This window comes from Taeniopygia guttata, chromosome 26 (genome assembly GCF_048771995.1).
Source record: "Taeniopygia guttata chromosome 26, bTaeGut7.mat, whole genome shotgun sequence".
Taxonomy (NCBI): Eukaryota; Metazoa; Chordata; class Aves; order Passeriformes; family Estrildidae; genus Taeniopygia; species Taeniopygia guttata.
The window spans coordinates 6,379,477-6,406,524 of record NC_133051.1 but is presented as its reverse complement, the minus strand read 5'-3'; the positions used below and the strand labels follow the sequence as shown (position 1 = coordinate 6,406,524).

The following is a 27,048-nucleotide window of genomic DNA, read 5'->3' as shown; positions in this document are numbered from 1 at the left end:
GTTATGTGTGTGTTGGGCTGTGCCTTCACTGGGCTGCTCTGCTGTGCTTGCAGGACATCGAAGCCACCATGAACTCGGCCCTGAACGAGCTGCGGGAGCTGGAGAGGCAGAGCAGCGCCAAGCACGCGCCCGACGTCGTCCTGGACACCCTGGAGCCCCTGAAGACGTCGCCGGTGGTGGCCCCCACCTCGGAGCCCTCCAGCCCCCTGCACACCCAGCTCCTCAAGGACTCTGAGCCCCCGTTCCAGCGCAGTGCCAGCACCGCCGGGGACATCCCCTGCACCTTCCGGCCCGTCAAGTCTGTCAAAATGGCCACGCAGGTGAAGCCGCCGGCCACGCGGCCCAAGCCCGCCCTGTTCCCCAAAACCAGCGCCAGCAGCCCCGGCGTGGCCTCCTCCGCCCCTCAGCAGCCCCCCGACAAGTCCTGTACTGTCTGATCCGCCCCGGCTGCAGCTCCTGCTGTTCCACACGGACACGCTCTGGCAAAAACACTCAAATTCTTATTTAACGAGTCCTTGGACTGAAGGGGAGCTGCTGGGAGCTCCTGAGCGGCCACAGCCTCATCCCACGTCCCCCAGGACAGCTCCTGCCACGCTTGGGAAATCCACAATCCACGCTCCACTGTGAAGCTGAGCAGGAAAACACCAAGGGATGAGTTGGATTTGGGTTTCCATGCCTTGTTCAAGTGCTGGGCCGCTGGAAGGAACGTTTGGTGGTGTCCTGTTTTGGGATACTGGTGTAGTGACTTCTGTATTCTGTGTTTCAGTTATCACAGGGAAACAATAGGATAGATTTTAGTCTATTGCATGTTTTGGTGCCACTGGTTACGTGGAGCTTGGACATGCCTGTTTCTTGTGCATTATTATTATTATAATTATAATTATTATTATTATTCCGTCGCCCGCTGGTGCCACGGTGGTTAAGGGTCTGTCTCGACTTCCATCACATCCTCTGGTTTTGTTTGTTTGCTCCCCATTCCTCCCCCTCAGGACCAAAAGCCTTTGGCCATCCAGCCTCATGCTTTATTTGTCATGGAAAAATCAGTTTACTCTGGAACACTGGTAGATTTTGTGGAGTTCTACGTAAGACGTGTCTGTGCAAATACAAACAAACATGTTCCTGAGCTCTGGGAGCACAACAAAGAGCCCAGCTGTTGCTTATGGACAATCTTCACTGGTTTCCCCCTTTGCTCTCCCACATTTAAAAGCAGCTTTACTGTTTCCAGTGGCATTTTCAGCCCGTGGGCTCTGATGTGGTGTTGGCTCTCGGGAGACTGAATGTAAAAAAAAAAAAAGATAATTTTGAAAACAAGCATCCTCTGCTGGGAGCCCATCCCCAGGACACACTCTGCTGGTTTGCCCGTTCCTCAGGACAGATCCTGACCCCCATCCCAGCGCCAAGCACTGTAAAAACTTCGCTCAGGAGTTCTCAAGCTCCCTGCCTTGTCCCTGGCTGCTCTTATAGAGCAGTGCAGGGGACGCTGCTGGGGACAGGGATGTGACAGCAGCGGTGGCTGCTCCGTGCAGGGCTGACCTGTGAATGAATCCTTTGGTATTATTTGTATTTATCCATAGCCAGCAGCACCCACGGACTCTTTTGTACTCCCCTGGGAATTCTCTGCAGTGCCCACGTTTATTTAATGTAATAATTTGTGCCACTTAGAAGTGGAGACTGGCTGACCCTGAGCTCGCCTCGTTCCTCAGCTTTTCCAGGATTTCAAACAAACTGCACGTCTTGGCTTCCATCAAATAATGAATTCAGGACAGGATAAGAAAAGTCATTTTTCTCACCCATTTAAGCCAAGTTTCCTTTCAGTTTGTGAGTTCCTGGTGACTGCAAAGTCAGTTTAATTGGCACTTAAAAAAGAAGAAATGAAGAAGAGTTGCTGAAATGTCCTTTTCTCGTGCATTTAGGATGATTCCTGGGAAAATGGAACAGGGTCTTCCTGCATCCCTGTCCATCCCCACACGCACAACCCCCTTTCTACAGAAGCAATCAATCCATAATTAATGACTTCCCAAAAAGCCAGCTTCCTCCGGGCCCTGAATTGAGGACGTGCAGGAACTGGGGAGCACTGGGAAGGTTTTGGTGAGAACATTCCTCATTTCCCTTTTCTCCTGAGCTTCCCTGGGGAAGCCCCACGGTACGAGCGTGACTGTCCCTGCCCCTCCAGGAGATGCCACTGGTGCCACCAGCGACCTTTGCTCTCAGGTTCTGATGGACTTCTACCACCAAGGAATCACTTGTTCTTTTGGGGAAAAAAAAAATAAATAGAATGGTTAAACTTGTAATTTTTTGCTCAGGCAGAACTTTCTGGCATTTCCTTTTTAGTAGAGAAAATTTTGGTTTTTTTAATTCTTTTTTTTCTTTTTTTTTGGTCTCAAATGACCAAGTTAATCTGTGTCAAGAGCAGGATCTCTGTAAATTGACTTTGCCTCATTTTAATGCCTTATTTTCTTTTTCTATTTTTATGCCTAGCATTCAGTATTCCTAAGAATAAGTGTTCAGCCACGCACAGCACATTGGAGGAGCTGCTCTTTTCCAGCTTCAAGGTCTGAAGTGTGGAATTAGATGGAAAATAAAAAACAAAAAACAAAAAAATTAAAAAAAACCTTCAGGTTACTGTAACAGCAACTGTCTGTATCTGAATTATTACTGTGCTTCTCTAGCATCCACAGCTCTGGGACAATCCTGCTGCCAGGATCACCTGGATATGGAGCAACTCAACTGGAATTCTGGTGTGCACTGTGATTGACACAAGCAATAGGACAGGCTGAAGCTCGTCCTTCCTCTTCCTCGGGGGGGATGAAACAAGAAAATCACACACTAAATCATGGGGGAAAAAGGAGATTTTCAGCTTGTCCTCCTCACTCTGTGAACACACGAGGCTGGGAGGGCGTTTTTGCCACGAGTGTTTTATGAGCAGTCGCTGCCGGAAAGGTGGGAAGGAGGAACTGGAAATGTTCCCTCCCTGTGGACAGGTCTGACACGGTGGTTTGCTTGGGGAGGTACCAATGTCACTCCACACCTTCATATCCCGAAGAAATTTTAGCTCTTCCAAGGAAATCCTCTTTTCATGACTTTTCCTGTAAGGTTTGTGTCGAATATAAAGACAAAAGAAGTGTTTGATAACTGGAATGACGTCTGTCTGTTCAATAGTGCTTTGTATGAACTTTGTTCATCAGGTGTTGGATTGAAATAATCCAAAGCAAAAAAAAAAAAACCTTTAAAACACGGTTTTAGGTGATCAGTCTGAATGGTTTCTGAAGCTCAGACCTTTTCTGGGTTATTTCCCTAGTTGGGAATGGAGCAGTGTGCTTAAACCATTGCTTAATTTCTGCCTCTCTGAGGTTGTCCAAAGTTTATGGATTGTAAATTTGTCCTTCATGTCCGAGCAGTGGGACACGATCAAACCCTCTCATTTTATCTGTACTGGGTATTTTATTGCAACAAAAATGAGTAAATAATTAGAGTGCACTGTGACAGCAGAAGAAAAAAAAAAAGTTGTTGTATATGTCTGTATTTTGATACCTGTTCAAAAGGAGTCTTTGGGTTTCCTGTGCTGAATACCTCATGTGTTGGGTTTTGGGAGTTTTTGTTGATTTTTTCCTTTTTAGTTTTTTTTTTTCTTCTTCTTTTTTAAGGCAAGATTGTTCTTGCACAAAAGTAGGTTAAGATAACCAAGTTCTCATAAATTTATTTACTGAATCAAAACACTTCAGCTTGGCAAGAAATCCCATCTGTTGTAGTTCCCCACCTTGCACTTGGTACGGGGCCGACCCAGTGCGCTTGGAAGAGCTCCAGCAATACTGGGACAGGAGAAGTTCATTGCAGGTGGAGTTTGCTGCCTTATTTCTCTTCTTCTCTGTGTCAAAAACCTCAAATTCAGTGGAGCAAGGCGTAGGTTTGGGGATTTATGGAGCTTTTGGGAGATGTTCTTCTGCAAAAACCGACATCTCTGGCTCTCAGCACTTCGGATCCTTGTCGGGGCTGTGGGAACGCTCCCTTGGTGTGGAGGGGACACTTCCAGGAGGTGATGCTCTCAGTGAGGAAGCAGGAACGATGGAAAAATGCCCCAAAAATCCCTGCTGAGACAGCTGGGTCGATTCCACGAGAGGCTGAGCTCAGCACACCCGTGAGCACAGCAGGGAGAGGAGGGAGGTGCCCCTGTCCCCCCAGGTGTGGCCCTGCTCTGGTGGCCAGCTGAGGGGCACCTGTGCTTGGCAGGACCAAGCCCTGGGTGCTGAGGGATGTGCCCCAAAGTGCAAACACACTGAAGTCCCCTGGGTGTGGAACTGCTTCAAAACCTGCTTCAAAACCACGGGAAAACAGGAGCACTGGGGCATTTCCATCGCTCATGAGCTTATCCAGAACAGGAAATTAAGTTTAACAAGCTGGGGATTTACTTATTTTGAGATTCTCAGCTTTCACAATAAAAAACCCAGCCCTTTTTTGGGCTTATCTGGCCTTGGCTAATGCCCCACAAATGCAGCTGGGGACACAAAGGTGTTCCCTTAGTGGGCTGGTAGCACAAGAGGTGGAAAGGAGGGAACGTCCTTCCCCCAGGGACGCGCTGGGGAAACACCAAGCACTTCATGGACTGAACTTTGGGGTTTGAGCTCCTTCCACATCGGCTCTCTGCATGTCTCTGTGTCTGTGTGACAACCTGGTACTTGAAAATAAGAAATAAAAACAGAAATACTTGACCCTCTGCCTGGTGCCTGCGGGGCCGGGATGGTCCCGGCTGTGTCGCTGCCCGCCCACCAGAAGGCAGATGGATTCTTTTCCAGGCTGTTCTAGCAGCAAACCATTTATTTGGGTGGCTCTAGAGATGCCAAAACAGCACTTCAAGGCCTGGAAAATGCAAGGGTTTCATTAATTTGATTTTTTTTTTTCCTTGTTAAATTTTGTGCTTCCTCTAACGTAGTTTGGGATGAAAGTGTTTTTCAGCCATGGGCCAAAAAGAGGGGAAGGGGAGAGGGAAGGCAGCTTCCTGCCAGGCTAATACTTGATCTGCCAAGCTTCACTCGGGGTGAATATTCAGCAGTTTGCAGTGGGAACCGTAGGTGGGCCTGTCCTTTCCGAGGCACTGCAGTAACCTTACTCCTGAAGTGGACTTCACCAGCCTTTCCTCCAGGCACAGCCCTGAGGTGTGAAGAACAGCCCAAGCGCAGGGGTTGGAGCTGTGAGTGTGCCAAACTGCTGGAGCAATACCTGTGAGCAGCAGCTTCTCTGAAAGCCCAGCTGGATGTAGCTCAGAGAGGGCAATCACTGAAATCCATCTCTGATTTCCAGTGGTCCTGCTGCAAGGCAGGAGAACCGGATTGCAAAGTGTAGGAATTGTGTTTTTCTCTCTGAACCTGGGGTCGTCAGCAGCAGTTGTTTCGTGGTGGGATGGAATGTTCTTGCTAAAACAAGTTTCCACTGTTTCATGTCTTCTACACCAATATATATATGGTGTATATATTAAACTGTGTAAAATTGTACTTTGTACATAGAACTCTGTACAATATGGAGGTACAGCCTTTTTTTGTTTTGTTTTGGTTTTTTTTTTCCTCCCCTTTTTGGTACAGTCTTGTACAGTATTAGGAGTCGATGTGTTGGAAATGTTAAATCCATACTGGGGCAACAAAATGTATCCATTGTCATTAGCAATAGTTTTGGAGAAATAAATGTTTTGGGTATGGTGGAAACACTGACCTGAGGGTGCTGGTGTGTGATGTCCTGGGGTTGAGTGGGAGGGAGGGAGAGCATGGCCTGGGAGGCTTCTGGAATGCTCAGGAATGTTGCTGGAGGTGCTGGTGAGGGAGAGGGAGGATCTGCAGGAGCACCCGGTGCCATGCTGGGCACGGGGACACTCCGTGGCAGCGGGGCCGGAGCAGCGTGGTGGCACGGAGACAAGGGGGACACCAAGGATGTGGTGACAGGACAAAGGAATGGCCTGAAGCTGAAGGAGAGCAGGTTTAGATGGGATTTTGGGAAAGAATTGTTCCCTGGGAGGGTGGGCAGGCCCTGGCACAGGGTGCCCAGAGCAGTTGTAGCTGCCCCTGGATCCCTGGAAGTGTCCCAGGCCAGGCTGGAGCACCCTGAGATAGTGAAAAGTGTCCCTGCTGTGGAATGATAAGACTTTAAAGGTTTCTTCCAAACCAAACCATTCTTTCTGTGACCCCCTGATTGCTGATTCCCCCACCCTGGGCTCGCACGCAGCCACCACAGCAGGATTCCCCAAGGCAAACGCTTCCCTGGCAGTGACCTGATTTTAAAATGCTTAATCTTCATTATTTTCCTGTGGAGGATGGACCCCCAACTGTCTCAGAAAAGAGGATTTAAGATTGAGATTATCATTATTTTGTCATTACCAGCTTTCCCCCATCTCGTTTTTTCCACGGGCCTTTTTCAGAGTGTGGAGGGGGAACGTGGCAGGGCTGTGTCATTTTGGCTTCCTTTTCTTAAGATTCAAAGGAATTACTTATTTCACTGAGGTTTGATGATAACTGAGGCATTTTGTCCCCCCTGTCCCTGGGGTTAGCATCCCTGTGCTCCCTGTCCCACATCTCATCTTGTAGGGATCAGCTGGAAATCCGGGGTGGTTTTATTCCAAAATCACAGCAGCCTCTGTGGCACCACCCTAGAGCCAGCTGCGCATGCTGCTGGTGCCTTTTTGTTTTTAAAACATGAAATAGGGGTCAGAGAGCAATGACTCCTGCAATGGGGTGTCAGTGGGGGTCGGACAGCAATGGGGTGGCACAGATAACAAGGGATTTTTGATTTTCCCTTGGTCACTGTCCAGCAGAAGAGGCTGTGATTATCTCTTAAACTCTCATCAAACCACGGGCGGGTCCAACCCTGCCTCACAAACCCCATTCTGGTGGTTTTTAACAAAGAAACGCCGCGGGGGAGTGCTGGGAGGGTTCAGGTTTGGCACAGTGACACCGTGGGGACACCCCTGGGCTCGTGGGACTCAGACCCAAGGACGAGGTCCCTGCTGCACACAGCGCTCGCTGCTGCTGCTTTATTCTTCAGGCTTTGCTGCCACCAGCTGGAACAATGAATTCTCATCACAAATTGCTTTCAAGGCCGGGTTTTTTTCTGCCCCAGCCCGTGCCAGATGTGCTGTCCCACCACACCAGGGTTTATCCCCTGTGGGTACATCCAGCCCTGGGGTTCAGATGGGCCTGGGGAGTCAGTGGGAGGAAAAAGCTGCTGATGGAGCAACCAGGGAGAGGAAATGAGCTGGGAATTTTAAAAGGCCAGCAGAAGAAAGCATAAGGGGGCTGGAAGAAGGCAGGCAGGTGTTGGGGGCGAGTTCCCTGCACTCCCAGCCACGGGCTTGGCCAGCACCGTGGGGACCGACTGATGGTCCTGTTTCACATGAACAGAAAATAAAACCAGACACAATTTCAAGAAGTCACCCCAGCCCTTTCTCTTCCTGTCAGCCAAGCTGCAGCAAAATGACTTCAATCAAAATGATTTCAGGTTTCGTGTGGTTAAACCGATGTCACCACACTCCTGCAGCTGCCGAGACGATGCCACCCCCTCCCAGCCCCGGGCATCCCTGGAGAAGCCCAGGAAAGGGGCAGGCCAGGCTCTGGGGCTGTGCCAGGCACCCGCACCCGCGGATGGGAAAATAAAACTCAGCAGGAATTAGGGAACTAATTAGGGCTGGGGTTTGTGTGCAGGCTGGTGAAGTGGTGCCAGTGTTTGGATGCCCCACAGGCTGATGAACTCTCAGACCTTTGGAGGCTTTTTTTGGTGAGGATGGAGCCCTTAGATACATCCACGCCAGCCTGGAATAATTCCTGACAGTGGGACCCTGATGCTGAGCTGGTCACGGTGAAGCCAGAGTGAGCAGGGACAGGAGCAGCCCCACTCTGCCCTGTGCAGGCAGCAGAGTGCCCTGAAACCCACATCCTGCCCTGCATCCCACCCTGAACCCCACATCCTGCATCCCACCCTGTCCCACATTACATATTCCACCCTGAATCCCACCCTGTCCCGCATCCCACATCCTGCTCTGCACCCTGTATGTCACCTGCATCCCACATCCCACATCCCATCCTGTCCTGCTCTTCACCCTGCACCCTCCTCTGCATCCTGCATCCCACTTTTCATCCCCCATCCTGCTCTGCACCCTCTATGCCACCTGGTTCCTGCATCCCACATCCCCCACAGGGAGCCCCCACAGCTCAGTGCCAGCCTTGCCCGGCGATGCTGTGTCCGTGCCAGGAGTCGAGCACTGCCCCCGTGCTGGCACAGATGACAAGGCCTGGACACTGATCCTGGACACGGATCCTGATCCGGCTCCGCTTCCCAAATCCCCGCCCCGATGGCAGCCGGAGTTCAGCATCTTCAGCCGCCACCGGAGCTGTCCCGGAGCAGCCCGGTGTGCCGGGGGATCCAGCCCGGTGTGCGGGGGATCCAGCCCGGTGTGCCGGGGGATCCAGCCCGGTGTGCCGGGGGATACAGCGCGGTGTGCCAGGGGACACAGCCCGGTGTGCCGGGGGATCCAGCCCGGTGTGCCGGGGGATAGAGCCCGGTGTGCGGGGGATCCAGCCCGGTGTGCCGGGGGAAATAGCCCGGTGTGCCGGGGGATACAGCGCGGTGTGCCGGGGGACACAGCCCGGTGTGCCGGGGGATCCAGCCCGGTGTGCCAGGGGATCCAGCCCGGTGTGCCGGGACATACAGCCCGGTGTGCCGGGACATACAGCCCGGTGTGCCGGGACATACAGCCCGGTGTGCCGGGGGATCCAGCCCGGTGTGCCAGGGGACACAGCCTGGTGTGCCAGGGGATCCAGCCCGGTGTGCCGGGGTTGGCACCGCGGTGTGCCGGGGTTGGCACCGCGGTGTGCCGGGGTTGGCACCGCGGTGTGCCGGGGTTGGCACCGCGGTGTGCCGGGGCTGGCAGCCCGGCTGGGAAGTTTTTTCTCGAGCAGGAAGCTGAGGCGTTTCCTCCTGCAGCGTGGCCGTGCTCGCCGGGCGGGTTTTGCAATCCGCGGGTTTCGGTTCCCGGCCGGGGAGGCGCCTCTCGCCCTCTCCCCTCCGCTCCCGAGCTCCGGCACCGCCGGGATCCCGCTCCAGCCCCGGCACGTCCCCCTGGCAGCGCCGGGCTCGGTCCGTGCCCGGCCTTGGCCCCGGTGCTGCCCCGGGAGCGGCGATTCCCGCAGGGGGACGGTGGGGCTCGGGGGGTCAGTCTCGCTGCCCGGGTGAGCCCCCCGCTTCCCGCTGGACATGCAGAGCACCCCCAACTACCTGTGGAGCACCGAGGACCTCCTGGGCCAGGGGGCCACGGCCTCTGTCTACAAAGCTCGCAACAAGGTGAGCGGGGGCAGCTGGGGGGGCAGGACCCCGAAACTCCCGAGCCCCGGTGCCCCCCGTCCCTGCCGCCCCAGGGGATGCCCGAGCTCCGCTCCGCTCGCCCTCCCCGAGATCTTTGCCTGTGGAGCACCTCAGGCGCTGCTTTGCGTTTTATTTTCATTTTCCACGGGGCTCCTTCCCCTGCCTGGCGGGTCGAGGGCGGATTTTGGGGCGCTCACAGGCGGCGCAGGGGGAAGAAGCTGCTGTTTTCCGGGGAATGCCCGGAGGTTCTGAAAACCCCATCCTTGGCCATTTGCATACTTCATGCAAACACTTGCCGGGCTTGGAGCGGGCTCTCCTCCTCAGCAGCCTTTGAAGCTGATTGAGAAAAGGCTGCGGGAGCGGGCTGGGAACATCCGCATCCCTCGGGGAGCTGCCGGCCCCGGCTCCACGCGGGAACTTCTCGTGGGGCCGGATGAACAAACACAGCAGCAGGGGGGCGCAGGGACAGGAAGGGCAGGGAGGTGAATAGCAGCGGTTTGTCTGTGCAGCGGAGCAGAGCTGCTGCAGAGGCATCTTTTACATCCCGAGTGGGGCGTGGGAGCCGGGACGGAGCTCCTGGAGCTGCTTTGCACATCCGTGGCATCGTGTTTTCATTGCCTCTTTTTGCTCTTTTCCCAGAAATCGGGGGAGCTGGTTGCTGTGAAGGTGTTTAACAATGCCAGCTACCTGCGGCCCCAGGAGGTGCAGATGAGAGAGTTCGAGATGCTGCGAAAGCTGAACCACAAAAACATTGTCAAATTATTTGCCGTGGAGGAGACAGTGAGTGGGAACCCCTCTGGGAAGCCCTGGGGCTCACCAGCCAAGGGAGGGCAGCTGGTCCTGCCGGGCTGGGGGGACAGGCCAGTGCTGGGATGGGACACGGGGCTGGCTGAGCCCTCCTGGCCTCTCCCCGCACAGGGCAGCAGCAAGCAGAAGGTGCTGGTGATGGAATATTGCTCCAGTGGCAGCCTGCTGAACGTGCTGGAAGACCCAGCCAACGCCTTTGGCCTGGCTGAGTCCGAGTTCCTCATCGTGCTGCAGTGTGTGGGTGAGTGGGGGGGTCAGGGGCCACCAGCAGGGACTGAGACCCTCCAGCTGGGGACCCTGCAGGTACCAGCCCTGCAATGGATCGAGTGGTCAGGAGCTGCACCCCTGAACAGGGTGGGGTTGAGCTCTGTGGTGAGGGTTTCTCCTTGCTCTGGGCAGCTGCTGTGGCAAAGGGCTGTGCCCGTGTCCTCATCTCTCCATCCCCCCAGTCACACTGATCCCTGATGTTTCTCCCCTCTCAGCCCCTAAATTATCAGGCTAGCCCAGAGACCCGAGGCTTTGAGGGGAGGAATATCAGGAGATGGCAAAGATTTCCAAAAGAGGCTCTTCCCCCAATATATGATGGTGCAGCTCTCTTTATTCTGTGATGTCCATGGGGAGAGTGGGGCAAAAGAGAAGGAACAGGAAATGTCAGGGGTTTATCGAGGCTTTGGACAGGGAGGGCTCCTTGGCTCTCCACCAACCCTGTCAGGGCAGGAGGAGGGGTCCAGGGTTATCTGATCAGAGCCACAGAAAATGGGGAATAGGCATGTCCGAGCGCGATGTAACAGATCCCCATCTAAATCCAACCACTGTGGGATTTACCCCCTCTCCAGCCCTTTTCTCATTCCTAAACTCAAACTGAGCCCCCTGGAGCCCCACACACAAATGCTGCTTCCCCCGTGTGCCAGTGGCAGGGATGAACCACCTCCGTGAGAACGGCGTCGTGCACAGAGACATCAAACCCGGCAACATCATGAGGCTGGTGGGAGAGGACGGGCAGAGCATCTACAAACTGACGGATTTCGGAGCCGCCCGGGAGCTGGAGGATGATGAAAAGTTTGTGTCTGTCTATGGGACAGAGGAGTATCTCGTGAGTAGGGCATGTCCCAGGCTGGTGGCCCTGGGAGAGGCTGGTCCCTGTCCCTCAGTCCTGCAGCTGAGTGGCTTGGGAGCAGCAGGGACTTGGAAAGCCTGGTCCATGTTTTTGGAAGGAGGGGGGCTCAGTGCTTTGAGGCAGGGTTGCAGGTGATGGTTTTTGGGGAGGGCAGAGCTCTGTTGCAGGTGACGGTTTTTGGGAGGACCCAGCTGTGTTCCAGGTGATGAATGTTGGGGAGGACTCAGAGCTCTGTTAGAGGGGCTGATTTTTGGGAGGACCCAGAGCTGCTGCAGTTGATGGTTTTTGGGTAGGACCCAGAGCTCTGTTACAGGATTTTGGGTTAGAGCTCTGTTAGAGGTGATGGTTTTTGGGAGGACCCAGAGCTGTGTTGCAGCTGATGGTTTTTGGGAGGACCCAGCTGTGTTCCAGCTGATGAATGTTGGGGAGGACTCAGAGCTCTGTTAGAGGGGCTGATTTTTGGGAGGACCCAGAGCTGTGTAACAGCTGATGGTTTTTGGGCAGGACCCAGAGCTCTGTTACAGGATTTTGGGGAGGACCCAGAGCTGTGTTGTAGGTTTTTGGGGAGGACCCAGAGCTGTGTTGCAGCTGATCGTTTTTGGGTAGGACCCAAAGCTCTGTTACAGGATTTTGGGGAGGACCCAGAGCTGTGTTAGACGTGATGGTTTTGGGGAGGACCCAGAGCTGTGTTGTAGGTTTTTGGGAGGACCCAGAGCTGTGTTGCAGCTGATGGTTTTTGGGTAGGACCCATTTCTCCACGCTTCCCCCAGCACCCCGACGTGTACGAGCGAGCCGTGCTGCGCAAGCCGCAGCAGAAGGCCTTTGGTGTCACCGTGGACCTCTGGAGCATTGGTGTCACCTTCTACCATGCTGCCACGGGCAGCCTGCCCTTCGTGCCCTTCGGGGGACCCCGCAGGAACAAGGAGATCATGTAGGTGCCCAGTGTGGCTGGGGAGTGGGGCTGTGCTGGGGGTGGCTCGCTCTGGTTTAGCCCCACGTGGGCCTGTGGGGAGTGGTGTGTGTGCAGTGTGGGGAAGGATCCGTGTCCCATTTGCCAAGTTTCTCCTCCAAATGGGATGCCTGGATGGGGCATTGAGCATGGGTGGCATCCCTGCTCATAGCAGGGGGTTGGAACCAGGTGATCTTTTAGGTTCCTTCCAAGCCAGATAATCCTAGGATTCTGTAAAATGCATTCCCATGACCTCCTGGCTGAACAGCTGGAAGGGTGTCAGAATCTGAGGTATCGATGATTCTGAGGTTGTAGAAAGTCTCTGTCTGTCAGCCCCGCTGCCAAAGCAGAAGCCATAATTCATCTGTGCTGGTTTCAAGGTTGTTTATTCTGTTTATCTCTAACATGTTCTGCTGCCCTGCCGCAGCTCTGTCCTGCAGGGCAGCGTGTGGGGCTCTGCCCTCAGTGGGATGGTACAAACATTAAATACCAGAAACTACCTGTGCTGGATTTACAATAACGTGCCAATATCTGTCACCTACATTGGACAGTGTGTCCCCAGCCTGAACCAACAGAAAAATGCCAACACCACAGTGAGACATGGAGGGCATGAAGAAGGAGAAAAAGGACAAGGCACACCCAATTTCCTCCATCTTGTCCCCTTTGGACCCCTAATCTAGAATCCTAAAATTTTACTTTTGCACCCGTGCCACACTTAATTATTACTGATATCAAACCCTCAGAGCTTGTAATTCATCCTGTAAGATTGAAAACTCTTTTCCATGGTCAGAGATCACAGACAGTGTCTCTGGGGGCTCTGTCCAGGGGGTTCCTGACCCCTGCCAGGGTCCCAGACCTGCCAGGGCAGCCAGAGGGAAGCCCTGGACTCCCACAGAAGGGGAGGCAGGGTTAGTGCTCACTTGGAAGGTTTGGACTGCTCCTTGCAGTATTTTCCCTCTGGGCACTTTTTTTCCCTCAGTGAATCATGTCTTTCCCAGCACTTCCAGGCTCTGCCCTGTCCCTCCACCCGAGGCACTCAGTGCCCAGAGCTCGCTTGGCTCGAGTCAGCAGCAGCAATTCTCTCCCCACAGGCACAAAATCACCACGGAGAAGCCTCCTGGGGCCATCGCAGGGATCCAGAGGCAGGAGAACGGGAACATCGAGTGGAGCTACGAGCTGCCCATCACCTGCCGCCTCTCCACGTGAGTGTCCCTTGCTGGGGCTGCAGCTCCCGTGCCCTCAGACAGCACAGGGGGGGTTAACAAGGCAGGGAAACCTTTCATCTCCAGCTGTCCCAGCTTTCAGAGCAGATCTCTGCTTTCCAGACGGGAAAAGGGCGTGCAGGGCCGTGTTTGTGACTTGGGGTTACACCAGCCCATGCAAACCTCTCTTCTCCCCTTGCAGGGGGCTGAAGGACCAGCTGATCCCCATCTTGGCGAGTATCCTGGAGGTGGACCAGGAGAAATGCTGGGGGTTTGACCAGTTTTTTGCAGGAACCAATGACATTTTGCACAGGATCGTGGTGGACGTGTTCTCCCTGCAGCAGGCGTCCTCCCATCGCATCTACATCCACTCCTACAACACGTAAGGCTGGCTTGGAGGTAAATTTGGGAGTGGAGCTGTGATTTCCCCTCACTTCAATAGGGGAACCTGGGGGCAGCACCATTCCCTTTGCACTGCTCCTAAACCAGGTTAGAACACAGCAGGCTCAAGTCAGCCTTTGCTGGGAGAGCACTAATGGAGCTGTGGGCACACAGAGAGGTCCAGGGTGCTCTGCTCACCTTGTCTGATCCTTTGCTAAGAGAAAATATCAACATCTTGGTATTTTGAGGGCAGCAGGCTGCTAAAGGGGTGGGAATTTGTGTGCTCACCTCATTGTTTATCCCCATCCTTTCCCTTCTTTCTCCATTTCAGTACCACCAAGTTTTTAGATGCCGTCTACAAACAGACAAATATAGTTCCTCACCACCAAGAATATTTTTTTGAAGGACACCTGTATGAGCTGGATCCCAATCTACAAGCTCATAATTTCTGCAAAACCACAGAGAGCAGCCCCCTGACTTTGCTGAGCACCTCGGAGCAGCCCGAGGACGTGGTGGGGGTCCGGTACCGAGACCGTGAGTGTGGCTGGTTGGAGAGTGGCTGCTGGAAGAGGGATTTGTTCCAGTTATTATCCTGAGAGATTTCCCATTTCCCAGTTGGCTGATGGGCCCATTTCCTGCATGATCCCAGCTCCTGGGGCCTGGGCAGTGTTGGACCTGGTCCCAGTTCCCGCTGGGGTTCCCAGTTCTCCAGACTGGTCGCTTTTCCCACTGCCAGGTGGTGCCAGGCCCCATTCCCAGCAGTGACCCCACTTCCAGCAGCAGGTTCCCAGTGCCAATTCCCAGCCCTGATGCCAGTTCCCAGTGCCACCTCCCAGTCCTGCTTCTGGTCCCTGGAGCAGGATGTGCTGCCACTCCATGACCACGCACCGCTCTGGGCTTTGCAGGGAATTTCTGCCTTCATCCATGCTCCCAAAATATCTTGGAGGGTTGCACTGAGCCCCAGCACTGAGGCTGAAATCCTGAGCGGCCGCAGGGTTTATTTGGTGGGTGGGGGCTGCCCACACCACCAGCTGGGGACCAAACCCCCCGACCCTGCCTGTCTTTGCAGCGGTGCTGGAATTCCCAAAGTTGGTGCCCAGGGTGGACGTGGTGGCCGACTGCAGCGCAGCCAAGGTGGGTGTGTGTGGCACGGCGCCCCTGGCAGTGTGCTGGTGGTGCCCTGTGCCCGGCACAGCCCTGGCAGTGCCCTTTGCCTTGCAGAGTGCCGTGGGTGCTGCTCACCAGACGCTGCGCCTGGGCCGGGCTCTGCGCAGGGGCCGGGAGCTGCTGGCCAGGGGCCTCCACTGGGTGATGTGAGTGACAGAGCCACTGTGGGCAGGGCGAGGGGACACTGCCTGCCCCCGGCTCTGGGCTGGGTCCAGCCAAGGGTTTCCAGCCTCTTCCAGCTGGTGCAGACGTGTGGGGATGGTGGGGAAGAGTCCTGGGGCACTTGGAGGGAGCAGGGCAGGAGGGGCACTGTGTCCCTATGGGGCTGCACCTGGAGGAAAAGCTCCTCGGTGTTGTGAGGATGCTCCTGTCCTCTTTTTGTTCCTTTTGGGTCACTTTTTTCAGTTTAGGAGAGGCTGAGGAGAAGAGCAGAATTATTATTATGATTATGATTATTATTATTGTTGTTGTTGTTGTTGTCATCATTGTTATTGTTATTATCATCACTGTGTGCATCTATTGCAACTGTTCCTGCCCAGGACAGAGGGTTGGAATGAGATGACCTTTAAGGTCCCTTCCCACCCAAACCATTCCATGATTCCCTGATGAATTTCCCTGCCCTGCTCGCTCCTTTTGGAGCAGGACAGTGCTCAGAGGGTGAGAGCCCCTAAAACCAGCAGCCACCCCCAATTTTAGGTTCATCCAGCCCCCACTGTCATCGAGCAGCCTGAGAGGAGCCACCAACTCCATCCCCACCCTGTGCCCAGGACGGATCTGTGATTCCAGGGTGTTTTCTCTCGTGGCAGAGGGAACCTGAGGACGGAGTGCTGCAGGATTTTGGAGCAGAGGAGAGGGGCTCACTCCGTGCTCGCCTGCCTGCAGCTCACCCAGGGGAAGACACACGTGCTGTAAGTGAGCTTTGCAGCCTCCGGGCTGTGCCTGCTGAGGTATGCGGCTCTCAAAGGTGCCTGGATAATCAGGAATTAGGAAAAAGCCAGGAATAATCTGATTTTTTGGAGGTAGGAGGCTTTTTCGCTGTCTGGGGAATGAGCCACTCTGGCTGTTTCTCCCTCTTTGCTTCAGTTTTTAATGATTTCACAGGAGGCCAGAGTTAGTCCTGACTGGCTCCTGCTCTGGGGTTTTCTGACTGTTGCAGCCCTCGAGCAGGGGGGAGCCAGGGCTGCTGCCATGTCCAGGGAAAGGAAAATTGAGAAAATTGGGATAAAATAAAGTGCAGGATGGCACCAGCTCCAGGACCCCATGGGGGTCTGGCCCCTATCACCAACCCCAGCCCTGGAGAACTGGGCTGCATTCCCAGAGATCCAACATCCCACCAGCCATGGGGAGAGGTCCCATTTCCTTCCAGGAATCTCCACTTTATAGTTATAGTTATAGTTATAGTTATAGTTATAGTTATAGTTATAGTTATAGTTATAGTTATAGTTATAGTTATAGTTATAGTTATAGTTATAGTTATAGTTATAGTTATAGTTATGGAGAAACCCTGGGCTGCCCTCAACCTTCCCCTTCCCCACATCCTCCTTCCCACCTGGCTGCCCTGGGCCAAGCTGAACCCATTTTATCTCCAGCAACCCGTGGATATTTTGCTTTTCTGCTGCTTTTTTTGTTGTTGTTGCTGTTGTAGTGGAAAATTCTTTGCCGCTGGGTTGCTGTTCTTTCATTCTGTGCCATTTAGCAAAGTCTCTTAATTTCCATTTCATCTGAAAAAAAAAAAACAAACCCCAAAAAAACCCAGGGACACATGGCTGCCATTGAGTGCAGCCTCAGGGCTGGAGTGCCAAGGGCAGCGATGCTGCAGCTGGCTGCTCTGGCTCTCCCAGCCCTTCCAGCACTGCATCAGGAAGATTTCTGCTGACTTGGCCCCTGTGCCACGCTCACCCAGAGCTCCCGTGCCAGCTGCAGGCACGCAGACAGATCCCAGCTGGTGTAAAACCAACAATTTTGGAACAAATCGGACGCAACAGGGCGAGTTTTTAGCAGATCAGCACTTTGCATTCATGGCTCAGCTCTGGCACTCTGAAATCGGGGCTGCTGCACAAGGAAATCGCTTTGCAGCCCCCCAGGACCCCCAGCACAAGGTGGATTCCTGAGCCCAGTGACAGCTGGATTGTTTCCTCCTTCAGGAATACCCATTTTCTGCCTTCCCTCAGGTACGAGACCGTCCCTGCAGGCAGCAGGGGCCCAGCAGGGCTGGATGTGGTGAAGACAAGGCTGCAGAGGGTGAGGAGCATCCCCAGCCCGAGGAGCCCCCACGGCTCCCAGAGCAGCCGGCCCCAGCCTGTCCCCTCCCCTGCAGGTGGATGAGGAGCTCTCCCAGTGCTCCCACAGCATCTTCGACTTCCAGGGGGCCCTGGATGGGCTTTTGGCCGAGCTGGTGAAGGACAGGCAGCAAGTGCACGAAGACAAAAGGTGTGTGGTGCCATCCCTGGTGCCACTCGGCTGTCCCCACCCAGGGGACAGAGCAGTGACCCTGCCAGGCACAGCCACCCACGGGTAATGTCCCTGCAGCAGGGTCACATTCCAGCCCAGAGTGATAACTTCACTCCAAAATGATGATTCCACCCATCCCTCCCTCCCGAGGGCCTCACGCCCCTTCCCTGTCCATTGCAGCATCCAGCAGATGGAATGCTGCCTGGAGAAGATGCAGGTGATCCACAAGCAGTTCAAGAAGGCCAGGACGTGTCTGAGTGAGTGCTGGGCTGGGGGCACAGGGCAGGGATGTCCCTGCACTGTCCCCGTGGGGAAATGGATGGGTTTGCTTTGCTGGCATCAGCAGTTACTTCATGGAACCCTCAAACCACAGGACGGTTTGGGCTGAAAGGACCTTGTAGAGGAAAATCCCCTTCAGCCACCCCTGTGCCTCGTGAAATTGCCCATTCCTTGGGCTGGCAGCAGCAAATGTGTGGTGACCGTGTTTTTCCTCCCCAGGGCTGGGCTACAACGAGGAACAAATCCACAAGCTGGACAAGTGAGTCCCACCCCTGTCCCCTCCCCAGGAGCTGCCCCTTGCGGGGGCCAGGCCGGCACGGGGTGGCTCTGGCTGGGTCCCAAAGGGTAAAAATTGTCCCTGGTGCTGCGGGAGGGCAGCTGGAGGTGGTTCCTGTGCTGGCTCTTCCTTCAGGAGCTCTCCCAGGGAAGGTTTCAAGCCCTGAACCCTTGGAGGTGAAGCTGTGCAGAGGAGGGGACAGGGAGCTGCTCTGGGGACATCCCTGTGCTGGAGGAGGGACAGACCCATGGCAGCCTGTGGCTCACCAGGACTTGCTCTGAAGCCTTTTTTTTCCACTGAGATGCTGATTTTGGAAGTGTCCCTGCTTCACTCTCTGCTCCATTTCCTGTGGCAGTGAAGTGCCTGATGGATTTTGTACCTTTTAGAATCCTCCTTTGGTTTTCCACCAAAATTAGGCAGGCAAGAAATGCAATTCCCACCTCAGCGTGCAGCAGGGAGGGTGGAACCCCACAAACTCCTTTGTCCCACTTCATGGGACAGTCTAACCTCAAATTCCAAGGCAGAGACTCCTCAGCAGTGCCATGGAGGGGGGACAGGGCCCTGAATCCCCCAAAACCTCCCTCTCCATCACAGCCAGGCTTTGTCTCCTCTGTCACTCCTTTCTCAGCGCCCAGCCCCTCTTTCTCCATGCTTTAGGAGCTTTAGGCCTCCTGTGATGTTCCTTTTCACACCTTGAAGGAAATAATGGTGTTTTCTCTCTTTTATTCCCGGGTTTAGGCTGAATTTGGGGAGCCTGGCCAGGAGGGTTCTGTCCATTTTCCAGAATGAATGTGTCCAGCAGTACCAGGAGGCCCTGGCCCTGCACAGCAGCAGGATGAGGTACCAGCCCCGCCCAGGGATTTGGGATTTTGTAGGAACCCACCAAGGATCTGCTGTAGATCGAGTGTGGAGATGGAAATGGAGATTTTGGGAAATGCTGAGGGACTGCACAGGGGTGAAAAACCCTCAAAAAGCTCTGTGAAATCCCACTGTGTGGGCTGGCTCCTGTCCCATAGTTCTGCCCTGCTATTTTAAGTTTATATTTTTAAAAGCTTATATTTTAAAATATTGTATTTTAATATAATATAATTGTAATGTTAAATATTTTAATATAATAGAATTTTAATATTAAATATTTTAATAATTTATAATTATAATCATCTATAATTTAATATGTAATATTTTAATATTAACATTTATGCACATTTTCATATAAAATATTATATTTTATTATATTATACAAATATTCTATTTTTAAAGTTTATATTTAAGTTTTTATATTTTAAAAAGCCTAACGCTAAACTTGCAGCTGGAGTTCAAGCAGCTCTGGCGTGGTGGGGAGAGGTTATTTTCGCAGGACAGAATTGCTATTGAGACAGAGAGATCTACTCCCTAGGAATGATTTTCTGCTAAACGGTGCTTGGGGAATAATGCAAAGAGCAAATTACCCCGCGGTAATTGAGAGCAATCCCCAGCCTGTGGCAGCAGGGAGGGGGAGGCAGGTGGGGAGAGGATGTTGGAAAAATTGGATTTTCATGGCAAGGTTGCTTCTGGAGAGGAGCAGCCTCCCCTGGGCTGCCGGGGTGGGTGGAGGGAGGAGGAGTTTCTGGAATACTTTACAATTAAACCCATTTTTGACCCGATCCCATTTCTGGTGGGGAGTAGATTTACGAGCAGAGGGGATTTTTAGGCTGGGAGTTAGATGTGGATATTCAGAATTTCCCCAGGAGCTGAGGGCAGGGGCTGCCCTGTCCCTGTGTTCTCCCGGCCTCCTCCTGGCCTTTTCCCTGCCCTATCCTAGTTTTTTCTCAGTTTTTTCCCCAGTTTTTTCCCAATCTTTCCCCGTCCTTCTCCCATTCCCAGCTCCAGCTTGTCCCAGCAGGGCTTTCTGTGCTGCCAACCCTCACTAAAGGCAGGTTTCACTCTGAGGACAGGAATTGTGTCCCGGTCTCCCCATCACACCACAGGCAATGAAATCTCCCTTGTTTTGTCGGAATCTGAGCTATTGGTGATTCTGAGATTGTAGAAAGTCTCTGTCTGTCAGCCCCGCTGCCAAAGCAGAAGCCATAATTCATCTGTGCTGGTTTCAAGGCTGTTTATTCTGTTTATCTCTAACATGTTCTGCTGCCCTGCCGCAGCTCTGTCCTGCAGGGCAGCGTGTGGGGCTCTGCCCTCAGTGGGATGGTACAAACATTAAATACCACAAACTACCTGTGCTGGATTTACAATAACGTGCCAATATCTGTCACCTACGTTGGACAGTGTGTCCCCAGCCTGAACCAACAGAAAAATGCCAACACCACAGTGAAACATGGAGGGCATGAAGAAGGAGAAAAAGGACAAGACACACCCAATTTCCTCCATCTTGTCCCCTTTGGACCCCTCATCTAGAATCCTAAAATTTTACTTTTGCACCCGTGCCACACTTAATTATTACTTATATCAAACCCTCAGAGCTTGTAATTCATCCTGTGAGATTGAAAACTCTTTTCCATGGACAGAGATCACAGCCAGTGTCTCTGGGGGCTCTGTCCAGGGGGGTTCTGACCCCTGCCAGGGTCCCAGACCTGCCAGGGCAGCCAGAGGGATGCTCTGGATTCCCACAGGTTTCTGTGGGAATTCTGTCTTGGATTGGGATTCCTCCCTGGATATGAAGCCCCTCCAAATCCATGCAGTGCAGGACACTAAAGCAGGGTTTTACCTCTGCTCACAAGGAGGAAAAATCCTTCTCCACATTTTCCTGGGGTATTTTTGTACCTGTTTTCCTGTCCTCATGAGTCACAGCTGGATATTTTTAATTTCTTGTTACTTCAGTTTTAATTGTCCCGTTTTGTTTCCTGCCAGGGTTTGTTTGTGGTTGTTTTTCTGGGGACTTGAGGTGGATCATTCACCTGAAATATTCTTTACTTCGTTTTTTTTTTTTAACCCAAACCAAACTTTTTTTTTTTTTTTTTAACACAACTGGTTGTTAAAATGTGCCTGCTGGGTGTGAGGAGCTTTTTTTTGGTAGGAACAAGAGGCCCAGCCTGTGCTGGGTGAAGTGGTAGGCCTGAGGTGCCTCATTTGCAATCAACTTTCCCTGATTAATTAGGTCTTAGTGCTGTTTGGATAACCCAGCTGTAATTCCAACATGCCCTGACTCATTTGCTCCCCTTCAGGATTATGGACCCAGCCAGGTCTGCAGAAAGCAACGTGCAATTAAAACACACGCACACATTAAAAAAAAAAAAAAAAAAAAAATTAATGATGCCACGTGTTGACTGAGAGCTTTGACATCATTTTCTCTTTCCAGGAAAGTTTGTGAGATAAGGAAGCAGCTGAAGAGGCTCAGCAACCGCATCAGTGCCTGCAGTGTGGAGATGATGGAGTGCCAGGACTGCCTGCAGGGCGTAGGTGTCACAGCTCCCCCTACTCCCTGCCAGCCTCCTGGAGCCCCTGGGCTCATCAGGGGGTTTGAAACCCCTTGCTGTAGTTTTTTGTGGGTGATCCAAGCTGGAGGTGGTGTTTTGTGTCAGCAGGGAGTGAGCAAACCTTTGGGAAAGGCGCTGCTGGTGCCAAGGATTGCCTGGCATGGGGGGGTTTGTGCCCAATAAATGAGAATTATAACAGGAGGAAAATGGTGCCACAGCAAAGCTGCTGGGCTGGGGCACAGCCCCCTGGTAGTGTGCTGCTCCGTGGGTTATTTTATTTAATCATTTGTCCTGGAGCAGTGCTGGTGTGACTCTGTGGGTGCCACTGAGTGTTTGGCCCCAGGTCAGCCCCATGGACTGGCTGGGCACTGCCAGGACACTCCATCTCCATTTATCTCCATCTCATCTCCATCTCATCATCTCCATCTCCATCCCATCTCCACAGGCTCTGGACAGGCTTCTCCAGGTGGAGAAATGGAATTTGGCTCCTCCTGCTCCTCCTTCCCCCGTCCCCCTGAGCCAGGCTGGCCAGGAGATGGCTCTGCGGTGAGTCCTTGGTGTTGGATAACACTTTTTTTTTAACTCAGAGATAATTTTTATTCCATTTTCAGTCTCATTTGAAGGGTGAGACAATACAGATGTCACAATTCACGCCATCACAATCAGAAGCTGACTATTTCCTAATTACAAAGCACTATAAGCGTTTCTTAGCTTATTAACTTTTTATCACACCATTCTGTAAGTGCCTTAAAGCCAATCATCTAAAACTACCCCTCGTAAATCCCACTATAATGCATCTTTCACAGTTCTATTTCTCCAGTCTAGTCTTATTTGCAAGGCCATCTGTTGAAACGTTTTTCTAGCTCCATTTCTCTCTCAACAATATCCATAACATCCCTAAATCAGTATTTCTTACCTCAAAGTTTGCATGCTGTGCATCAGACCCTAAGAACTCTTTACAAATCCACTCCCCACACTTGGGAACAGGGGGGTTTGGGACAGAACCTCCTGCTGCTCACCCTCAGGGATGGGCTGAGGGTTCTGTGTCTGCAGGGCTGGAAAGTGGGACCCTGCTGGGTGGGACCCCTGCTCCGAGCCCTGCGGGACATCCCAGCCCTGCAGCAGGAGCTGCTCCCAGGGATGCAGGGACTGAGCAGTGCAGGAATTAGCGCTGGATCTGCCCTGTAGGATGTAGGAATTAGGGCTGGCTGTGCCCCATAAAATGCAGGAATTAGGGACGGCTGTGTCCCTGCAGGATGCAGGAATTAGGGCTGGCTGTGTCCCTGCAGGATGCAGGAATTAGGGCTGGCTGTATCCCTGCAGGAATTAGGGCTGGATCTGCCCCCATAAAATGCAGGAATTAGGGCTGGCTGTATCCCTGCAGGAATTAGGGCTGGATCTGCCCCCATAAAATGCAGGAATTAGGGCTGGCTGTGTCCCTGCAGGAATTAGGGCTGGCTGTGCCCCATAAAATGCAGGAATTAGGGCTGGCTGTGTCCCTGCAGGAATTAGGGCTGGCTGTGCCCCATAAAATGCAGGAATTAGGGCTGGCTGTGCCCCTAAAAATGCAGGAATTAGGGCTGGCTGTGTCCCTGCAGGAATTAGGGCTGGATCTGCCCCCATAAAATGCAGGAATTAGGGCTGGCTGTGCCCCTAAAAATGCAGGAATTAGGGCTGGCTGTGCCCCTAAAAATGCAGGAATTAGGGCTGGCTGTGTCCCTGCAGGATGCAGGAGCTGCTGCAGCAGATGAGGTCGGTCGCCTGCGATCTGCAGTTCAACAACAGCATCATCGAGCGGTGAGTGAGAGCATCCCGAGCTCTGCCCCAGCAGGGACCGCTGCTCCTGCCCCCAGGGACGTGCTGCAGCTCTGGGAGCCTCCAGGCACAGCCACCACCACTGCTGGCCTGGATTTGGGCTTTTTAACTGCCCCATCATGGCCTGGCAGCAGCAGAATTTCTCTTTCTTGGAGTTGTAGCCAAGAATTTCTCCATCATTTCTTCCCCCTCTTTCCAGCCTTGTCCCTGTGCTGGCCAGCACTGACTGCTGTTCACTGCCATGGGAACTCGATACAGATTTTTCTGTATGAAAATCTCTGCAAAACCCAGCGTCTATGATTTTTTTTTTCCCTTCTAATATCCAATTTAAATCTCCCCTGGTGCAACTTGAGGCCTCTAATCACAGAAATCCCAGAATAATGAGGTTGGTAGAGACCTCTAAGATCATCAAGTCCAACCTATGCCCTAATGCCACAACCAGACTATAGCACCAAGTGCCAAGTCCAGGCTTTTTTTTAAACATATCCAGAGATGGTGATTCCACCACCTCCCTGGGAAGACAATTCCAGTACTTATTATTCTTTTGGTGAAAAAATTTTTCCTAAAAAAAAAATTTTAAAGCCAAAATTATTTTTTAAAGCAAAATGTTTTTTCCTAAAAAATTATTTTTCCTAAAAAGATCCTATCACTTGTTACCTGGGAGAAGAGACCAACCCCAGCCTCACCACGGCCTCCTTCCAGGGAGCTGTAGGGAGCAGTAAGGTCCCACTGAGCCTCCTTTTCTCCAGGGTAAACACCTCCAGCTCCTTCAGTTGCTTCTCACAGGACAAATTTTCGAGCCCCCAAATTAAAGCAGACAGGAGAGATGTTGGTGTGGTTGTCCTTTTATTCAGACTGAGAAAATCTGGGAATCACCCCCGTGCTTTTCCTCCTCTGCATCCTTTTCTCGAGGCTCTGAATGCAAATGGACAATGGGAATACTTCCAGCAGCACATCCAGGAGTTTTGACAGACAAAACCCAAGGAATTGGGAATTCAGCCCTGTTTTTAGGACCACATCTGGCCTAAATCCTCTTGTCCCTGCAGGTTGGGTGGGGCTGCTCCCACTCCCAGCGTTTGAGGGACGTGGTGAAGGTGCAGCTGCTGAAGCAAAAGCGTTTCCCAGCACAGGGAATTCCCAGCGCCTGGAGTGACAGAGCTGTTGGATTTCCGTGCCCTGGGAGCTCTCCGTGTCCTACCTCTGTGCTCCAGCACTTTGCACCTTCTCCCCCATCCCCTGTGAGTGCCCTGAGCCTCTGGAAGTTTGGCCAGAAAATCCAGTGGGGTTCTATGTTTTCTCTTTAAAAAAAAAATACTTGAAGGACTTGGTGTTTTCATGGTTTCTCTGCATCACTGTGTGATGAGGAAGAAGAAGAGCTTTAATCTTTCATCCTCCTACTTATTTAGGAATTATTCCCACTTTTAATGTGCTGGAGTGGGGCAGGGGGGTGCTGATGGAGCTGCCCTGGGAAGACATTCCCAAGCCTTCCCTGCTCCAGAGGAAGAGGATGGAGGGGGAACACATCCCTCCCACCTTGCTGTCCCTCGGGAATGGCACAGAGAGCTGCGGGAGGGCCCCGCTGTTAGGGACAATCCTTCTGCTCTGGTTTCCCACTGCTGTTTGATCTCCAGGTTGATGAGGAGCCATAATTCCCTGCTAATCAGCCAGGGCAGCTGATATCAGTGATATCAGTGATATCAGTGCAGAGCAGCCACAGGGATTGCCGGGATCTGGGAGTGGGAGATGGGAGCAGGAGATATTTGTGGGAAGGCTCAGCCACGCTTCCCCTGAGCCTGTCCCCAGTGGGATTTATGAGCTGTGCCCCCATCCCACGGAGCAGCATCCAAAGCTGGGCAGGGTGACAGATCCCACCCTGCTGGACCCATCCTGGCACATCCCAGAGCCGGGCCACATCCACCCATCCCTGCAGAGGCAGCAAAGGAAGGAGGAGCAGCAGCTGCAGGGCTCTGCCCAGCCTGACTTTCCTGTAGGAACACGCCAAGGGTGCCCAGGAGCCTCCCCCGCCCAGGAAACCTTTCCCCGGTGGAATTTGGCACCAGAGCTCCCCATTCATTTTAATTTAAAAAACCAACATCCTGAATGTCAAACCCAACTGTTTGCTGTGCAGAGGTGGAGCTAATCTATTGCTTAAAAGCTTTTCTCCTACGAATTATTTTCTGGGGTTCTCCTGGGTTTTCTAATGGGAGTTATTTTGAATGCAGGCAGGATTCCCTGATGTTCTGCAGCAGCAGGGCAGGGAGCCCAGGCAGGTCCCTGCTGCACCTCCTGCATTCTGTGGAGCTGCACAGACTCGCACCAGCTGAGCGTTTGACCTGGAACATGTTTGGCTTCAACTAAAAGGGATTTATTTCTTGGCAAACAGAAAAAAGAGTTTTTGCTAATAGCCCTTGTCGTGTTTTAACTGCTGTAACACAGCAGCTGCAGAGGGGACCTCTGGAATCCAAATGAAACAAGAGTTTTCCTGCCAATGTTAATTACTTGGGGTTTTCTTTTTCCCCTAAAATATTTTAACCTGTGGCCTAAAAGAGCTCCCTGTGCTGTCAGCTCGGAATCCCTGAAGGGACAGCTGGGAAGGATAATAACTGAGCCAGAGCTTGCTGTGGGGACAGAAAATATTACATTTATTTAGTGTTTCTGTGCCCTGAGGCTGCAGAACGGAGACTGGAGATGCCCCTGAGATGGTACTGGGAAAATGAAAGTCCAGAATGGTTTTAGGAAGTTCCCAGCCAGGTGCCAGGTAGCCCTTCACCCTCAGAAATTCCCTTCATTGTAGGTGATTCCTGATACAATTAACAGTTTGTGGAGGACATAGGACAAAACACCAAACTTTTGTGGAACAATTCACTGAGGAATAAATCTGCTGCTGTTTCCAAGCAGAAGCAGAGGAGGTATGAAAGTAAATCAGGATCCTGAATTGGGAAGGAAAAGACCTTCCAAAAATTAATCTTGCTGCTTAGCACAGAACAGAACTCCAATTTTCCCAGCTGCATTATTCCTCCTTCGGTTTGAAGCTGTTATTAGGGGCTGCTGTGATTCAGAGCCAGCGTTTTAATCCATCCTTCAAATTAGAATCCTTGAAAAGGATTTAGATATCCTCAGCTTATGCTGTCCTCAGGAGAACACGGGAGACGTCAAATTCCTCTTCCCACAAGCCCGGATTCACCAACCCAGCTCTGCCCTCCCTGCAGCCGCCTCTCGCCTCCCTTTTCTTCCAAAAACCGCAGAAATTGGGGGATAATTCTGTCTGAATGAACGTGCTTCAAGCCAGAAGGAGCGAGAGCAGCGGTGTCCTGCGTGACTCAGGGACGTGTCACCCTCCAGCCACGCACCCAAAGGAGCAATGGCCCTCGGGCCAGCAGGGAGGTGGTGACAGGGGTGCCAGGGTGTCCCCTGAGCGGTGACACCGCTGCAAGGAGGTCACTGCCAGTGGCAGGGGACACACGCCGTGCCCGGGGCCAGGAGCGGCAGCATCGCCCCGGGCACCGCTGCCCCCGAGCTGCTGCGCTTTGGCCGCGATGTTTACCCTTTGCTTTCCCACGAGCTCGAGGGAATTCCTGCGTGTCCCAGCCCTGGAAGCCCGGCTGTCCCTGTAGAGGGAACACGGGCTTTTCCCCAGCTGCCCCACGCGTGACCGTCCTGCTCACACGGGGACAGAGCCGCGACACAGCGGCTGCGCTCCCGCAGAAGACGCTGGGGAGAACCGCTGGTTGTGCTTCGTGGGAACCCCACGAGGGATGCAGGGACCCCCCCCCGGGGAACCCCAGACCCGCGTGGGTGACGGTCCGGTGGGGACAGCCCGCAGGCGAGCGGGGATTCCCGGCGAAGGAGCAGCGGGG

General features: G+C 52.9%; 2 protein-coding genes across 8 annotated transcripts in view; both read left to right on the top strand.

Annotated features, from left to right (window-relative positions):
• SRGAP2 (SLIT-ROBO Rho GTPase activating protein 2) overlaps positions 1-5,699 on the top strand; it is a 106,963-nt gene extending 101,264 nt beyond the window's left edge. For 3 of the 4 annotated variants that reach the window (XM_030291812.4, XM_030291813.4, XM_072918910.1), the window contains one exon: positions 54-5,699. In XM_030291812.4, coding sequence (XP_030147672.4) covers positions 54-437 — 384 coding nt within the window. In that variant the 3' untranslated portion in view covers positions 438-5,699. The remainder of the gene's footprint in view (positions 1-53) is intronic. The other variant, XR_012052050.1, reaches the window with a different exon arrangement.
• A 3,272-nt stretch (positions 5,700-8,971) lies between these two features.
• Positions 8,972-24,515, top strand: IKBKE (inhibitor of nuclear factor kappa B kinase subunit epsilon). 4 transcript variants are annotated; one of them, XM_030291817.4, is made up of 20 exons: positions 8,974-9,315; positions 9,976-10,116; positions 10,255-10,384; positions 11,055-11,236; positions 12,031-12,191; positions 13,301-13,411; positions 13,614-13,793; positions 14,124-14,326; positions 14,862-14,926; positions 15,014-15,105; positions 15,766-15,867; positions 17,131-17,200; positions 17,277-17,389; positions 17,591-17,667; positions 17,909-17,948; positions 18,705-18,806; positions 21,259-21,355; positions 21,822-21,922; positions 23,102-23,173; positions 23,391-24,515. In XM_030291817.4, exons 1-20 carry the CDS (start codon positions 9,229-9,231, stop codon positions 23,461-23,463), a joined length of 2,199 nt encoding a protein of 732 aa, XP_030147677.4. In that variant the 5' UTR covers positions 8,974-9,228; the 3' UTR covers positions 23,464-24,515. The 4 variants fall into 4 exon arrangements, with proteins under 4 accessions (XP_072774803.1, XP_072774804.1, XP_030147677.4 ...); XM_030291818.4 differs by having other exon boundaries at positions 8,976-9,315; positions 24,238-24,515; XM_072918702.1 differs by having other exon boundaries at positions 8,972-9,315; positions 14,862-15,105.
• The last annotated feature ends 2,533 nt before the right edge of the window (positions 24,516-27,048 follow it).